The sequence below is a fragment of the Podarcis filfolensis genome, assembly GCF_964270895.1.
Source record: "Podarcis filfolensis genome assembly, chromosome: 14".
In the NCBI taxonomy this organism is placed as follows: domain Eukaryota; kingdom Metazoa; phylum Chordata; class Lepidosauria; order Squamata; family Lacertidae; genus Podarcis; species Podarcis filfolensis.
The window spans coordinates 24,304,674-24,321,462 of NC_139616.1; the positions used below are offsets into that span (position 1 = coordinate 24,304,674).

Genomic DNA, 16,789 nt, shown 5'->3' on the forward strand with positions numbered 1-16,789 from the left:
GCCACACTGGGCGCCGAAACTATGACACAACGAATTGAGCAGAATGGAAGGTGAGACGTGGGGATGCTGAATTTGGGGCTGGCACAGGGCGCCGCTGAAATTTGAAAGACCAAAGTCTGCCCCTGCCAACAGAGATACTCAGGCTCATAGAATCATAGAATCATAGAGTTGGAAGAGACCACAAGGGCCATCAAGTCCAACCCCCTGCCAAGCAGGAAACACCATCAAAGCACTCCTGACATATGGTTGTCAAGCCTCTGCTTGACAGTTAAGGGCTCAGTTGAGGGGGGGCATTACTGCTGACACAGATAGTACTGTCAAAACCAGAAAAGAGCCAGGTTCTGCTACCTTAAAGGTAAAGGGACCCCTGACCATTAGATCCATTCGTGGCCAACTCTGGGGTTGCGGCGCTCATCTCGCTTTATTGGCCGAGGGAGCCGGCATACAGCTTCCGGGTCATGTGGCCAGCATGACTAAGCCGCTTCTGGTGAACCAGAGCAGCGCACGGAAACGCCATTTACCTTCCCGCCAGAGCGGTACCTATTTATCTACTTGCACTTTGACGTGTTTTCAAACTGCTAGGTTGGCAGGAGCAGGGACTGAGCAACGAGAGCTCACCCCGTCTTGGGGATTCGAACCGCCGACCTTACGATCGGCAAGCCCTAGGCTCTGTGGTTTAGACCACAGCACCACCCGTGTCCCCCTGCTACCTTAGTCACCACTTATAAGTGTTTGAAATTAGCCAGGCACCAGGCACAATTTGCACCAGGCTTTCAACCACTTGCGACCAAGTGAAGTTGCCTGGGCACTAGGATGGCACCTGGCATCTTCACCATCTGGGTGCATGCCAGGGGATCCTTGTATCTTACCTGTTTCCCCCACACTAATACCACATCCTGTAGAATTCTATCACTTCTTTTTTATCTACACAATCAAAATGAATTTCAGGAACCAAAATGCTTTTCCTGGGCAGCCTGAGCAGGAACAGTGAACAATGTTAATATAGTTAATTGTTGTAGCTTGTCTTCACCCCACCCCACTGCCCCACTCACTGCCCCACTCACAGTTGTGACGGAACACAGGAAGCTTCCTTACACCAAGTCAGGCCTATTGGTTCATGTAGCTCAGTACTGCCTACCCTGGCTGGCAGCAGCTCTCCAGGGTTTCAGGCAGGGGAAATTTGCAACCCTTCCTGGAGGTGCAGAAGTTTGAACCTCAGGCCTTCTGAGCGCAAGGCAGTTGCTCTGTCTCTGAGCGACACTTTGCTAAGCCCTGGAGGTAGCCACAGAGGGGGAAGAGTGAAAACTCTTTAAAATAAAATAAGGAATGTTTGGTTTAGAGGTCAGCTTGGATTCGCTGGCAAAAGAGTGGCCTCAATTGAAATGAAGGCAATTTCGGATATGGATGAGATGTTTCGTCTTTTGCCCTTGAATAACTGAAATATCACCCCAGGCCAGAGGCAAAAGGTTAAAAGTGGTTTTGGAGGTGGATTTCAACTCCATTTTCCTTCTCTTCTTCTTTGTTTAAGGCAATTGTAAATAAGATTACACAATTAATGGAGAAGGAGGAAAAGGCCTCCATTCACTTCGCTGGAGGGGGAAAGAAAATAATTGCGGCTAATTTCCTAATATAGCCCTATTCACATCTTGGATGCCTATCAAATCTAATATCATGGTACCAGAGCCCTGAGGCCAGTGGGTGGGAAGACAGATTTGAAGGAAGCCTTTTCACATCAGGATGTGCAACACTGCAATAATATCATACAGTTGTGTTATATACAGTTGTGCTATATACTTCTGAGCCCAAAACAGCTGGGCTCAGAGGTAAGCCCAAGCAAGTTTAAATGGGTCTAACTCTGACCCAGGGCTGTAGCCTCCTATGCCAAGTTAGCTTCTTAAATAACTGGGAGATTCTTCATCAGTCAATTAAGTGCTTGCTCATCTCCACTCCAGCTGGGGCTTTGTCAGGGGAATTTTCTCTCCCTCCTTTTAAATCGCTTTTACCTTTTATTATGGCAAAGGAAAGGAGGGTGGGAGCGAGCAAAATGTAATTGACAATGTCACAATGGAGGAGGGAAAACTTCAAGACAGAAAACTCCCCCTCTCTGCCAGTTCTCCTACGAGAAACATTTCATATCTTCCCCAACAATATGATGTGTGGCGACACAAACAGTTATTTAACCAAAAAATATCACCCAATATTTGATCAGAGAGGAAAACAATTAGCAGGGGAAAGGCTGAACTCCCAGATTTATCTTGCAGAGAGAGGGAAAGGGGGGGAGGAGGCTTGGGGGGTGAATGAGAGCTTTTCAATGCACTCTGAAGTTGATTTAATTATTGTTTTCCCCATCTTCCAACCCTCGCTTTTAACTGGGCATCTGCCGTTCCTTTCCACAACCTGAACTACCATTGCACAGTATCAAGGTTGCAGTCTGTGTACCCACATCTGGGAGTAAGCCCCATTGAACATGGTAGGGGCTTACTTCTGAGTAAACTTGCCAAGGGTTGTGTTGTGAATGGGTTCCCAGACTCCCGGAATCTTATCTCCTCCCCCACAATGGCAATGGGGGTTTTGCTTCAGGAGGGAAGCCACCATAAATGCAGAACCCACCACTGCATTTTTTAAAAAACAAAACCAACCCCTACTAATATTTTTCAGATGCTCCAAAACTAAACTGAAGCCTTCCCAGGTGTTAGCACTCCAAATACAATTGCTAAGGGGAAACAGGAAGGAATTTGGGGGGGGAGCCTCTAAGGAGACAGCCAGAAAGAGATCAAACTAGCTCTGACCCTTTCTCTTTTTTTTCTGCAAAGCTACAGGAGGCTCAATCAGGGATTCCACAGAGGGGCACCGTGAGAGGTTTGGTCATATGAAATCTATTTACAGCTACCGTAAGGGATCAGTCCTTGCACTGTCTAACATGGGGAGGTGGGGAATGAGCAGGGAGCATATTGGGATCTACTGGGAGATCGCCGAATGATTCACAGTAGATCGGCATGTGGTTCTGACTCCTAATCTTCTAGCGATTGCAACTAGAAAGCTTCTTTATTTCTTTTCAAAAAGCACAGGGTGGTGAGGAGAGGGAGAAGAACATGAGTTTAGGTTCAAAAGGACCTGTGTGCTTGGTTCTGGTCATAATAACTGTTATTATATCATTATCCCATCCTATGGAACGCCCTCCCATCAGATGTCAAAGAAATACACAGCTGTATGACTTTTAGAAGACATCTGAAGGCAGCCCTGTACAGGGAAGTTTTTAACGTTTGTGGTTTTATAGTGTTTTTAATATTTTGTTGGGAGCCACCCAGAATGGCTGGGGCAACCCATTCAGGTGGATGGCATATAAATAATAAAATTATCATCATCACCGTCACAAACTCCTTAATTCTTAACTAAACCACTTTCTTTCTTTCTTTCTTTCTTTCTTTCTTTCTTTCTTTCTTTCTTTCTTTCTTTCCTTATTACTACATTTACTTTCCACCTAGGAGCTCAAGATAGTGTTCATGGCTCTCCCCATCCCCTCTTTTACTCTCACAACCACCCTATGAGGGAGCTCAGACTAAGAGGCTTGCCCGGCCAAAGGTCACCCAGCAAGCTTGATGGCCAAGTGGGAATTTGAATTCTGGTCTCCCAGGTCATAGTCACAAAACACTCTTAACCACTACACCACATTGGCCTTTTTGCACCTGGCTGTGATCGGTGGCCTCCGGATTCTAGTGAGAAACAAGCAAACCAAGGAGATCCTGCATGCCTGAAGTCTGCCATCCTTGGTCTAATATCTAATCCATGTTCTGAAGACACGCTTGAAGGCCTTTGGGGTTGGGTTTGCTGTGAGCAACCCTCTTCGAGGGCCTTGCTTTACAGTACGGGTAGGAAACCTTTTCATCTCCACATCTTCGTTAGGATCAGCCTTGTGGAGCCAAATCGGACAGGTGGGTGAGGCTGCCCACCTATCAGTTCCATGACATCACAGTGATGTTACATGCAAGATACTTTGAAGTACATGCAAGATACTTTGAAGCTTCTAAAGGAGAGAGTTTCTCCCCTTGATTTGGCAGTGGGTTGCAAGGATCAGTGGCGTAGCGTGGGGGGTGCCAGGGGTGCCGGCCGCACCGGGCGCAACATCTGGGGGGGGCGCGAGTCCAGAGGGCCCAGCCGCGTCGTGCCCTCGGCCCGCCCCTATTGTCAGAGCGGCCGGCCAGCCTCCGCCTGCTCCTACCTTGCCCACCCGAGGACTGCGGCAGCGCCCGCCCCCGTGGCCACCTACCCTCGCCTCGCCCATTGGCTTGCCTCCCTCGGCCCCGCCTCTCTCCGATGGCCGCGGGGGTGTCCTGCTCGGCGCCGGCGCCTTTTTTCAGGAGGTAGGGAGGCTGGACGGGGAGGTGGGGTCGGAAGCGGGCAGAGAAGGAGGGGAGCTCGTAGCCAAAAGGGCTGCGCCGGCCGGCAAAGGGCCGGGGAAAGTTTGGAGAGGAGAAACGCACCGTCATGATTTCCTGGTGGAAGCGGCAGAATTAGGGATGGCGAAGCGTAATTACGCACGAATTTCGCTGGGTGAGAGCTTCGGGGATCGATCGGCGGAAATGGGAATCAATTGGAATATGAGAAAGAGAGAGAGGGACCATCATTCATAGGCATAGATTTGTAGGGTTAGGGGGCGCAAATTACTTGCCTTGCCCCGGGTTAGGGGGCGCAAATTACTTGCCTTGCCCCGGGTGCTGACAACCCACGCTACGCCGCTGGCAAGGATCCTCTGCTAAAATTATAATGGGGGAGGGAAATCCTCCCCTTTAGCAGGGGATTCCAATGCACAGCCCTTCCTGATCCAGGAAGGGGTGTGCATCAGGATAAAAGGGAGGAGGTTTGTTAGCAGGGAATCCATAGCAGGTTTCGATGGAAACCTCTATGGAAACAATGGAAGAGAAACTCCATTTTAGCAGATGGCCGCAACCTAAACCCCTTCCTGAATCTCCAAGGTTTGGGGAAGGGGTCTTTCCTACTTGGAGAGACCAAGGATTCAACCAGAGAATTTTTGCACTCAAAGGGCTGCATCAAAGACCCTTCCACACTCCAAACAAAGGACACACTAGCACTAAGCTGCATAGCATTAATGCTTCCCAAGATATTCTGTTGGAAACCTGCACTGAAGCTACCACGGAGCTCTCTTAGGCTGAGGCTGCCCTGGGGAGCATGGCTGAGCCTCCTCCACGAGGGGCCATTGGCCAGTCCCTCTCTGCCTCTCTTTCTTTGAAAGTGCAATTATGGGCCCGCTCACTTCCTGCCCTGTTGCTTTTATGGGCTCGCGAAACACATGAAAACAATTATTTTTATCCTCCTGCAAAACCCAAACTTTCTAGACTCTTTTGGGTTGACTGGCCAAGGACAGGCTTTTTCACGAGCCATGCTACATAATTTATTGGTTTTTTTTAAAACTCTGTAAAGTTTTTTAAGGAAGAAAAAAAGAACTCCAGTAAAGTTCAGACCAATTCGTGAGACTGAAGTAATTCCGAACTGACTCTTTCATGCACAAACCCCCTAATCATTTGGACTTAACAGATGTTTATAGTCCATAGAGAACTTGACTTGCTACAGGATACGAACAATGGGATTGTTCAGAAAATGGAAATAATAGTGTGAAGAGGAAATAGCAGTTAGGGCTTGCATAGTTCTGTCCCCTTCCAAACTAAAGCTTATACAGTGGTACCTCGGGTTACATACGCTTCAGGTTACAGACGCTTCAGGTTACAGACTCCGCTAACCCAGAAATATTACCTCAGGTTAAGAACTTTGCTTCTTCAGGTTAAGAACAGAAATTGTGCTCTGGCGGCGCGGTGGCAGCAGGAGGCCCCATTAGCTCAAGTGGTGCTTCAGGTTAAGAACAGTTTCAGGTTAAGAACAGACCTCCAGAACAAATTAAGTTCTTAACCCGAGGTACCACCGTATATTGATTGCATTTATATACCACCTTTTCCTCCAAGTTGCTCAGGGCAACATACATGGTTCTCCCCCTCCTCATTTAATCCCCACAACAACCCTGTGAGGTAGGTGAGGCTGAGACACAGTGACAGGCCCAAGGTCACCCAGCGAACTTTGTGACCAAGCAGTCATTTGATCCCTGGTCTCCCGGGTCCTAGTCAGACACTCTAACCACTACACTATGTATTTAAAAGGCACCATCACACACACACCCCAACAACCAGTCCAATAATTAACTTCAAGTTGCAGTGGAAACACCAAACACACTAGGAAAGTCCTACTAGAGACTGCAAAGATGGGAAGAACATAAGGTGAGCTGGCTGCGAAGTCAGGCCAGCGCCCCAGAGTCCTGTTCTCACAATGACCATCCCAATGTATCTGCAGAGATATGCAGGCCACTCTCCCTGGCCAGTGTTAGAAGCTCAGATATATAAACTAGGCACCAAACGGCTCCTTAAACCAGGGTTACAGTCACCAAGAGGGAATTCTTCATTGCCATGTTGGGTTCAGATGGTTCGAAAGTCATATTTTTCAATAAGACTTTTTGGGTTCCTGACATTCATTCTGATTGTGCAGATAAACTGCAATGGCTAGGATTCTACAAGATGTGTTGCACGTGTGTGAAAACAGTCAAGGTCCAAGGATCCCCAGGCATGCACCTCCAGACGGTGGAGACGTCCCACGTCATCCTGCCACCCAGGCATCTTCCCTTGGTTGCAAGCGGTCCATCGCCTGGTGCAAAATGTGCCTGGTGAACTTCAAATGCTCCTCTCCCCACCTGAGATTCCCAGCAACTGATATTCAGAGGCCTAGTATCTCCGAGAGTAGAGGTAACAGAGAATAATGATTGTGGCTAGTAGCCACTGATAGCCATGTCCTTCAAGAATTAATCTAATCCTCTGTTAAAGCTGCCAGACTTAGCAGTCAGCCTCGCGTCCCGCTGACTGATTTTATATCTACTGCTAGTTTTACTGTTGCTACAATAATTGCTTTCGTTTCTGATGTTTCTGGTCTGTTTTATATTTCTTTTATGGTTCTCTTTCGGAGGCTTTCTTGAACATCTGACCTGCAGCTTCCAACCTTCAACTTCGCTGGACGCCGGGGGCTTCGCTCAAGGAAAACCCGCCACGTGGATCTGCTTGGACAAGCTGTTCCTCGGAGCTGGTAGAATGGGGGAGGCCCAACCCAGCAGTGGCTACCATGTGAACAAGAGCCAGACCATCCCAACAGCAGCCACTGTGGCATGGCAATAAAGCCAGCTTCCCTTGATCTCTCCATGCCACACAAAGGAGCGGGTGTGGATCAGAAAGCCTGGTGGGGATGGCATAAAAGAAGACAGTCTTGATGGACAGCCACTTCCAAAGGCAGCATGGAGGACAGCTGAGTTGACTCTGGGTTCCAAGGGGAAAGGACAAAAGAGGCTCATGAGAACAAAAGCAGGAGTAAAGAAAGACTAGAAAGAGAGAAACGCGGAATGGGAATTTTGTTCCTCCAAGATGCACCAGAAAAGCAACCCCAAAAGCAGCACTTTGGCTCACTCATTCACTGCATGCCCACATGTTGTTGTTGTTTAGTCATTTAGTCGTGTCCGACTCTTCGTGACCCCATGGACCAGAGCACGCCAGGCACTCCTGTCTTCCACTGCCTCCCGCAGTTTGGTCAAACTCATGCTGATAGCTTCGAGAACACTGTCCAACCATCTCGTCCTCTGTCGTCCCCTTCTCCTTGTGCCCTCCATCTTTCCCAACATCAGGGTCTTTTCCAGGGAGTCTTCTCTTCTCATGAGGTGGCCAAAGTATTGGAGCCTCAGCTTCAGGATCTGTCCTTCCAGTGAGCACTCCGGGCTGATTTCCTTAAGAATGGATAGGTTTGATCTTTTTGCAGTCCATGGGACTCTCAAGAGTCACTTCCAGCACCATAATTCAAAAGCATGCCCACATACTCAAACCCAAAGGAGGACTAGATCTGTTTCCAGGAAGTCAGCAGAGCAGCTGCACCTAACAGACAGCTGCAATTGAACCCTGGAATGTTAACATGTAGATCAGTCTTCCCTCAACCAGGTACCCTCAGGAAGTTTTGAAGTACAACTCCTATGGCCCCAGCTGATGGAAACTGTAGCCCCAAACATCCAGAGGGCACCAGGTTGGGGGACAGCTGCTGTAAATAATCAGCTGACCCCCCTGACCCCATTCCCATCCACCTTTCTTTCGCTTCCAGCGCAGCTCGGTTCACACGCCGGAGAACCAATCTGCTCCTTCCTTTTGTTAAGCTGGCTGTTTTGATTAGAAATGAGAGCGGATCCAATCTCAGCACTTTCAAATGCATTTCTATGCCCAACGCCAGCTTTAATTTCATATATCATGTCAACGTTTTTTATTCGTTAAATGATACCCGGCGTGCGGTTTAAGCAGGGAGAAGGGGAGATATATATGGGGGTATTACACCAATTTAGGTGAAAGCAATCCCATTCCACATTAAAAACAAAACTAAACCCATGTAGGCAGAGGAATTAATGAAAGCTTAGACCCTTGAATAATTTAAAAAGTGAAGCCCTGGTTAAATATAAATGACAAGATTTAATTCTAGGGCTCTGACCGAGCAGGGTCTGCAGCTCATATCCTGTTCTGGTCCCTGAAAACTGGGCTCTGTGGCAGCAGACAAAAGCTGTCCATCACTCAAGACAAAGACAATTTTTTGGATTTATTTTTTAAATATATAGCGTCAAGGCTTGCAAGCTGTTGTAAACCTAGTGTTTCAAGTTACCCGTTCCTGATCCTTTATCCTTCAACTCAATTACTGAGATCCTCTGATGGGGCACTTCTGGAGGCTCCTCACAAGGCCCCTGAGATTTGATCAACCTTTACTAGGGACTGAGTCTTTTGTGTGGCAGGCCCTGTCCTGTGGAACTCACTGCCAGTGGAGACTCAGCAGCAGGGCCAACCCAAAACATGTTGACACCTGAGGCGAACCACAAAATGGCTCCCAGTTCCCTTCCAAATTTGAATCCCAGCTGCTAGGATCCACAGGGATCTGGTTTGCCGCTGTGACAGCAGGATGCCAGACTCTGATCCAGCTATCCCACCCTCCCTGCCTTTGGAAGCCTTGTAAGTCATTGCTGGAGAAGGGCTGTGAGCAACAGAAGACTGGAAACATTTCTAGGACCAAGCTGAAACTGTCAAGCTTCCCTGTTACTGTTTCCTTTTCACCAAGAGGTAAAATGCTGTTAATGCAATATTGTTTTATTTCCAGTACTGAAACGCTGGGAGGTTTTGTATTCAGTGGTACCTCGGGTTACATACGCTTCAGGTTACGTACGCTTCAGGTTACAGACTCCGCTAACCCAAAAATAGTGCTTCAGGTTAAGAACTTTGCTTTAGGATGAGAACAGAAATTGTGCTCCGGCAGCACAGCAGCAGCAGGAGGCCCCATTAGCTAAAGTGGTGCTTCAGGTTAAGAACAGTTTCAGGTTAGGTATGGACGTCCGGAACGAATTAAGTACTTAACCCGAGGTATCACTGTATTGTTATATTTGCCGTGACGCTGTTGTTTTATTACGTTATCATGAAATTTTTCTCGCAACGGTTGATTTTGAGATGCATTCCTGTTTTCTTTGTTGTAATCCGCTTTGAGCAGGATTCTTTTTTGCAGAAAAAATGGCATGCAAATAAAATCGTGAATGAAACAACTTGATTCACCGGTGGAACAACTTGGAATACCTTAGAGCTGCCAGCAGTGGAGTTCTGAGACCTGCATGAATCACAGATCAAATGTGGGAGGAGAATAATGCAATAATAATGCAGTTCAACCACACAGATTTCCCTCCTTCAGGCACACATACCAGTTCAGTGCCACAACAACCAGCGAAGGCAAGTGTTAAAGCTTGATCAGGACACAGGACATTTAAATGCTGCATTCACAAGAATATGCAATGGACAAGTGTTCAGTCTCTTCTGCAAAATGGGGTCATTAAAGATCTACTTTCACAAGCTGGTGGAAAGAGGAGTGCTAAAAGTGCACCTTTTAGTTGGCTAGACCAACTAAAAGACCACATTTAACTCAAGAGTAGACCCATTAAAACTAGTAGAAGCAGGTTAGTAATGCCCATTTAACTTCCACAGTAACTGGTTTGAGTATAACTGGCATTGGTGTTTTAAGTTTCACACAACAAATTAATAATATTTCATACAAAGAGGACTGGGAGATGAGCTCCAGGGATAACTCGATTCCCTTAAGCCACAAGAGATAAAATCTTCAGGAAGATCAGAAAGCAAAACCATGCCCTGCAAAAATCAGGATTGTTTGTCTGTTGTTTTTCTGCTCTTCCTAATACCCATCTAGCTGTCTGGTGGTTTGCATTTATGAAGGGTTCAGCTTTCAAGAGATTGTCAGATGGGGGGGAGAGAGAGAAAAGAATCAGCATTATTTCAATCATCTTAATTGCATACTATTATCCGCCCTGACATCATGACAGGCACGTGCTAATAAGCAGAGCTCCCTAATTGCATTTAGTTAATCAGCGCTTTGTACTTCACAAGGGCCACAATACACACTCTGCTCACCTTTGACTGCTGGAGGTGCAAGTGTTAGGGACCTTCCTTTGCTGAAACCCACAGCCTCATCCCTCTCATTATTCAGTTCCTAAGAGGCATCTCACCTCCAGTGAACAAAATACCCTCCTTTCCCTCTTGGTCTCTTTTGGACCAGAAGTGGGAGCTCAGAGGTCAAAGGCAGCTCTCCTCTGGGCCTCTCTATCTAGCCCTTTGAACTCTTCCCAGGCCACACCCCTCACTGGCCCTGCCCTGCACCCCCAGAGTCTTTGCCTGGCTGGAATTTGTCCTTGGACTCTGATCATGCTCCTTGTGTGTAGGAACTAGCTTGCTCTACAGTAGTAATATTCACATTCAATGCTCTGCACACTTTAGCCTCCCTATCAATGGCATGTGGCCCTTGGAAAGCTATTCAGGGGGGAATGCGGCCCTTAGGCTGGAAAAGGCTCTCCACTCCTGTTCGAGGCAAGGCATCCCTTGCCTCTTCCTTTCTTCTGCTCTTCCCCATTCCACCCCCCAACTACTACTGTTGGAATTTAGATTGCCAGCTGCTAGCAGGCAGAGACCATGGAAAGCATTACAGGAGACCAGAGGAAACTGCTCTGTCAATTTGCCCACCTAGGCTAGTATTGCAGACTCCAGCAGGCAGCAGCTGTGACCCTTTTAACTACAGATCCCAGAGCGTGAATCCAGACCTTGCGTATGCTAAGCATCTGCTCTGCCCCTGATCTGCAGTGTGAACAACTGTCCATGTACACAGATCATGCTCTCGGAAAGTTAAGAGCCTGCTGGATCAGGCCACTGGCCCATCTAGTCCAGCATCTTGTTCCCACAGTGGCTGACCAGAGGCCTTTGGGAAGCCTGCAAGCAGAACCTGAGCACAAGGGCACTCTGCCCACTTGTGATCTCCTGCATAATGCCTCTGGCAGTGGAGGAAGAACATTGCCATTGTGGCTAGTGGCCAAGGTGACTAGTAGCCACTGGTAGCCTTGTCCTCCTGTATGAACAGCCACCAGCAACAATGGAGCATGTGATGATTGTGCTGGAAAAGGTAAAGGGACCCCTGACCATTAGGTCCAGTCGTGACCGACTCTGGGGTTGCAGCGCTCATCTCGCTTTATTGGCCGAGGGAGCCGGCGTACAGCGTCCGGGTCATGTGGCCAGCATGACTAAGCCACTTCTGGCGAACCAGAGCAGCGCACAGAAACACCGTTTACCTTCCCACCAGAGCGGTACCTATTTTTCTACTTGCACTTTGATGTGCTTTCGAACTGCTAGGTTGGCAGGAGCAGGGACCGAGCAACGGGAGCTCACCCCGTCGTGGGGATTCAAACCGCTGACCTTCTGATCGGCAAGTCCTAGGCTCTGTGGTTTAACCCACAGGGCCACCCACATCCTGATTCTGCTGTAGGAGTTCCCAAAAGAAGCAGTGGGGTGGGGTGGGGTTGGAGAAGGGACACAGCAACCTCCCACTTTCCCCGTTTCTGACCTAAATGCCCCCTTCCTCCTGGCTATTCAATTCACATAAATTTGGAGGCTGAGCATAAAAAAGTGGGGTGTGTGGGGGGAATGATGGCAAACAGGAGGAGCAAATGCTTGCAATCATTGGCAAAGGTTTCAGCTCAGTAGTTCCAAGGGGGAAATCCCTGTGATGTTTTTGCTGTTCTGCTTCAATCCGGTGGGTGGTGTTAACTAACAAGTTCCTGCATTTCTTGAAAGGTAAAAACCACACATTGCAATAAAGCCTCCTGCTTTCGAGGATCAGGAAAAGAACACTAATCTCATGCCCAACTTTCCATCCTGCTTCTCTTGCGGCTGTTTTAAGAAGGCTGTTTCTCCCAATCGCGTTTGTGCAACGGCTTGTGATTTTGCTGCCTTCTCTATCAGTGGCTCTGTGCCATGCCTGCTTGGCTCAGAAGAAAGCCCCTCCAAGTCCAATGGATTTAATCACAGGTAAGCATGCACAAAATTGCAGCCTTCATCCTCCTTCCCGTCCCTGGTGCATGCAAAGGAACAACGCAGAAAGAGAGTGCATCTGAGCAGGCGAGGCATTTTTATCCCCCATGGCCCACTTGGGAGAACATTTTGCAACTGTGTTTTTTTAAAATGTGAATTTAAAGGTGGCTTTTCTGCAGACACGTTAGTGAACATCCTTCTGGAAACTGGTAGGAAAAAAACATTTAAAAGTCCTATTATGTGTAGTAGAGGCTTTTCTCCAAGATGCCTCGTCTTCTCATCGGCATCTTTTCAAGCACATCAACTTTGACGGAGAAAAGGTCTTCCTGACTCTAGAAAAAGGCCAGCACAGCCTAGCATCTTTCCAAGAGTAACCAACCAGAGACCTCCGCAAAGCAGCACACAAAGACAACGGCCCCTCTCTCCCTGCATGCCATTGTGGCATAGTGGTAAGAGTGCAGGTCTAGGGCCTGGGAAACCAGGGTTCAAATCCCGCATTTGGCCATGAAGCTCGCTGCATGACCTTGGGCCAGTCACTGCCTCTCAGCCAAATCCAACTCACAGGATCGTTGTAAGGATAAAACAGGAGAGGGGGGAGAACCATGTGCCCCACCTTACAAGCCTTGGAGGAGAGATGTGGGATATAATAAACGTAAGAAAAAATAGTTCAGCTCAGCATATGAACCTGGGAGTTCTCATGACCAATACCTTTTACATAAACAAAAGCATACCCTGTTATTCCAGCTTGCTCCGTTTGCTATTACCCATATACATTAGCTGGAGTGAGAGAAGTATCCTGTTTAGATGGCAAGCTTGAAAGCCAGCTAAGAGGCTTTATGAAGGTCCATGCTGGGGTAATCTCAAGAGCTCACCTTGCTTTGCCTTCCAGTTCTGCTGTCTCAAGCCACTTTCCTTACTCAGGAAACACTCTTGGTGCATTTGCCCCTTGTGCATTTAAGTTTCCTTTATGCTTTAATGTTAACCATCCATTGTGCTCCTATGGATACCTCCCTATATGTACTGGGATGTTGCCATCCCAGATAAGAACAGTAAGAAGAAGAAAAAGCCAGCACATCCCCATTGACTTTGTCCCTGAAACCCAAGAGTGGGTCCCACAACCATTTCAGCAATTCTGTGTTTTGAAAGGAGCAGGGAGAGCGGGACTCGTGAGACCCACTGACTCCTCCATACTCATCGGATTCTCTGGACTTTCCCTCCAGCAAACTGAAGACACGCACGCCCTGCTTGCACCCCACTTCATACTAAAATGGTATCTCAACCTCCATACTCCACAAAACCCTTCTAGCCCATGATCGTAAGGACCGACCAAAATCGGACCATACCAAATGTCCATTTAATCTGTCCCCAACAGTGCCGATCACATGCTGGGAACGCCCACCGGGACAAGACAGAGAGAGAGCCACCCCCAACTGCCGAACCCCAAGACCTGGTGGCAATCAGAGGCACCCTGTTTCTGGGAATCAGAGGCGTCCTGCCTCACCACAGCACTGGTGCAGGGAGAAATCTCACTCTGCACATGGCCTATTCTTAACACACAACACATGGACGCAACTGCAAAACCATGGCTCAACCCTGCATTAACAATGTAAACTGCTCCTTACCCTAAGACCCAACAGGACCTAGGAACAGAGAAAGGGAACTTACAGTGAGTCAGACCATTGCTCCACCTGGGTCTGTACTGTCTACACTGGCTGGCAGCGTCCCAGCTGAAACCCTAGAGAAAGGTTCTCCCTGCGCTACCTGGAGAGGTAACCAGGATTTGAATCTGGGATCCTTCTGCATGCAAAACAGATGATCACTGTACTATACTGAGCTACTACAACCACTATCTTTTTTTGGTAAAGGAGATTAAATAAATACACCAAAGACGGGTCAGGCAATAGGTACCAGTCACTGCGAAGAGGAACTAGACCCCTGGAGCCCAGGCGCTGGGGAAAGATGCCTTTCTGAGCCCTGCAGAGGCATCTCTCGCTCGTTAGGCAGCGCTGGAATCAGAGCACCAGGGCGCGATTTCGGTCTGGTCCGAAGCACAGCGCTCCTGATGCTCTTAAACAAAGAGGGTGCGGAGGAAGGCGAGAGTGATTTTTATCATGTGCAGAAGCCTTTATCCGAGGCAGAAGGGCGAGCGCAGCTCCTTCCTTGCAAGAGCTGGTGCTTTGCCCAGAAGCGCCTCTCTCTCAGCCTCTCCGTTGTGCCTCTGAAGGAGGCGAGGGAGGCGGAGAGAACAGGCGGATCGCGGTCGTCGGTTTATTTACTGCGACTTGGCACGTTTCCCTCCTTGGAAGAGGACTTGTTGACAGACCCATGTGCTTTCCAGAGAAGGGGAGGAAAGAAGGGGAGAACCACGCGCGCACCCAAACGCAGCCGGAGAGAAGCCGGGGAGGGGATCGCGCGGCAACAGCCCAGTCCGGAGCTTCGGGGTGCGATTGCCATTTCCATACACACACATAATACAGACCCCAAGAAAAGGGCTCCCCCGCCCCGTCGAAGAAAAACAAAGTCTGAAAAGGGCGCACGCCCAAAAGTTGAAATCTCAGCTAGTCAGAGGAGGGGGCTCCCTACCCTTCCTGGAGAATCGGTGCCCCCCTCGTCCCCCTGCCCCTCCGAAGGGAACCCCGCGTGCCTACCTGCTGCCAGGGCGGCGGCGACCAGGAGGCAGGCGAGCGAGCAAAGCGGCGGCAAGGGCCAGCCGCGGGGAGCCATTAGCTCCGGGAAGATTGGAGAGGTCCTCTTTCTTTTCCCCGCGGGCGGGTTCCCCCGAATCCTTCTCTCGTCGACGAAGCCCCGTCCGGCGCGGCTGCCTCGCTTCTCTCCCGAGCGAAGCAGGCGTGGCGAGGAGCCCACGGAGCCGCACAAAGCAGCGGCCGCGCACGTGCGCCCGCCGCCGGGCCCAAATACGAGCGCCCTCGGAGCCAGGCCGGGCCGGCGGTAGGTGCGGGGATCCGTCCGTCCGTGGGGCAGGCCGAGCCTAACGCCTCAACCTTCGCCTCGAGGAGAAGCAGTAGCGGCGGCAGCGAGGGCGGGAGGAGCCTGCGCGGCGGCGAGGACCGCCTTGCGCCATCTTGCCGGACGGGCAGCCGGCCTGCCTGCCTGCCTCTTCGCCGGCGTGCGCTCTGGCGCGGCGGCTCTCCCAGCGCCCGGCTCGCCTCTCCTGCCTGCCAGGCGGCGCCCCAGCAGTAGCAGCAACAGCAGCGCCGCCGCCTTCGAGCCCCCCAACCCTCCTCCTCCTCCCGCCCCGCCCCTCCCCTCCCCTGGGAGTCCCCAGCAAAGGGGGCAGAACAAAAGGCGAGCCAACGGCCGGCCGGCCGGCGCGCTCCGGCTTCCCTCGCTCCTGCGACGGGACGGACCCCGCCGGCCAGCGCGCACGGCCAAATAAAGCTCCCCCAATGACTTCCCTTTTTTTTTGGCCGAGGGAGGGGGTTTCCTTTAAATTCTGCTAGGAATCAAAGCGGGGGGGGGGGGTTGGGGGGGCTGAGGGTCTCTGCCCTCCCCAGCGCAGCTTTGCAAAGGCTTGAAAAGCCTTTCTCTCTCCCCCCCCCCGCTCCCGTTGCAAATAAAAAGCTACGACCGGTAATGGGGTTGCCCCTCTTTGTGGGTCTGCAATGTCTGCGCCCCCTCCCCTCAAAAAAGAGCCCACCCCTAAATAAATGCACAGATTCCACCCCCGGCCCCGTGAAAACACACGCAGGGATTTCGTGGCCCGCGGGGCAAATGTGAGGCAGTGGGGGGTTTTGTTTGAGGTGGGGAGGGGAGAGAGATGATTATTTTGGGGTGGAAAAGTTAGTTGGGGCGGTCGAGGAGATTTTGCACCAGGGGGTGGCGGCGGCGATGAGTTGCGCTGGGTTGGAGATTCCCTTAAGGGGGGAAATTTCTCCTCCGGATCAGCAGCGCTGTCGAAAGTAGCAACTGCGGTGGTGTTGGGAACTGGACGGTGTCAAAAAATCCACACCGCTGAAGAGGTGTGGCCGGGCAGTGGGGTTGCAAAGACAGAGAGCTTGATAAAGGATGAAAACCCTTCTACATTTTCCCAGGGACTCCCTTACGCTCCTCCCACGGGCAGGGGCAGACGAGGACCTCTGCGCCCCGAAACTGAGCCCGGGCGTCCCACAAGACCTGGTACTAGAGACGGGCGAGAGTAGAGTAGCGGTCAGCGGAGAGCAGGTGCTGAGCTAGGATTCAGGGGGTTGAGAGAGCGCGAGAGAAACAAAAGATGCTCGCTTGACATTCAGACGTTGCGCTGCAGCCCGGCTTGAAAAAGAAGATGGTTGTCGCGGGGGTGTAAAGTAGGGGTA

General features: G+C 50.1%; 1 protein-coding gene across 1 annotated transcript in view; it reads right to left on the reverse strand.

The window, feature by feature from the left end:
* IGDCC3 (immunoglobulin superfamily DCC subclass member 3) overlaps positions 1 to 15,667 on the reverse strand; it is a 106,027-nt gene extending 90,360 nt beyond the window's left edge. The window contains exon 1 of the mRNA XM_083586433.1: positions 15,125 to 15,667. Coding sequence (XP_083442559.1) covers positions 15,125 to 15,200 — 76 coding nt within the window. The 5' untranslated portion in view covers positions 15,201 to 15,667. The remainder of the gene's footprint in view (positions 1 to 15,124) is intronic.
* Between the last annotated feature and the right edge of the window lie 1,122 nt (positions 15,668 to 16,789).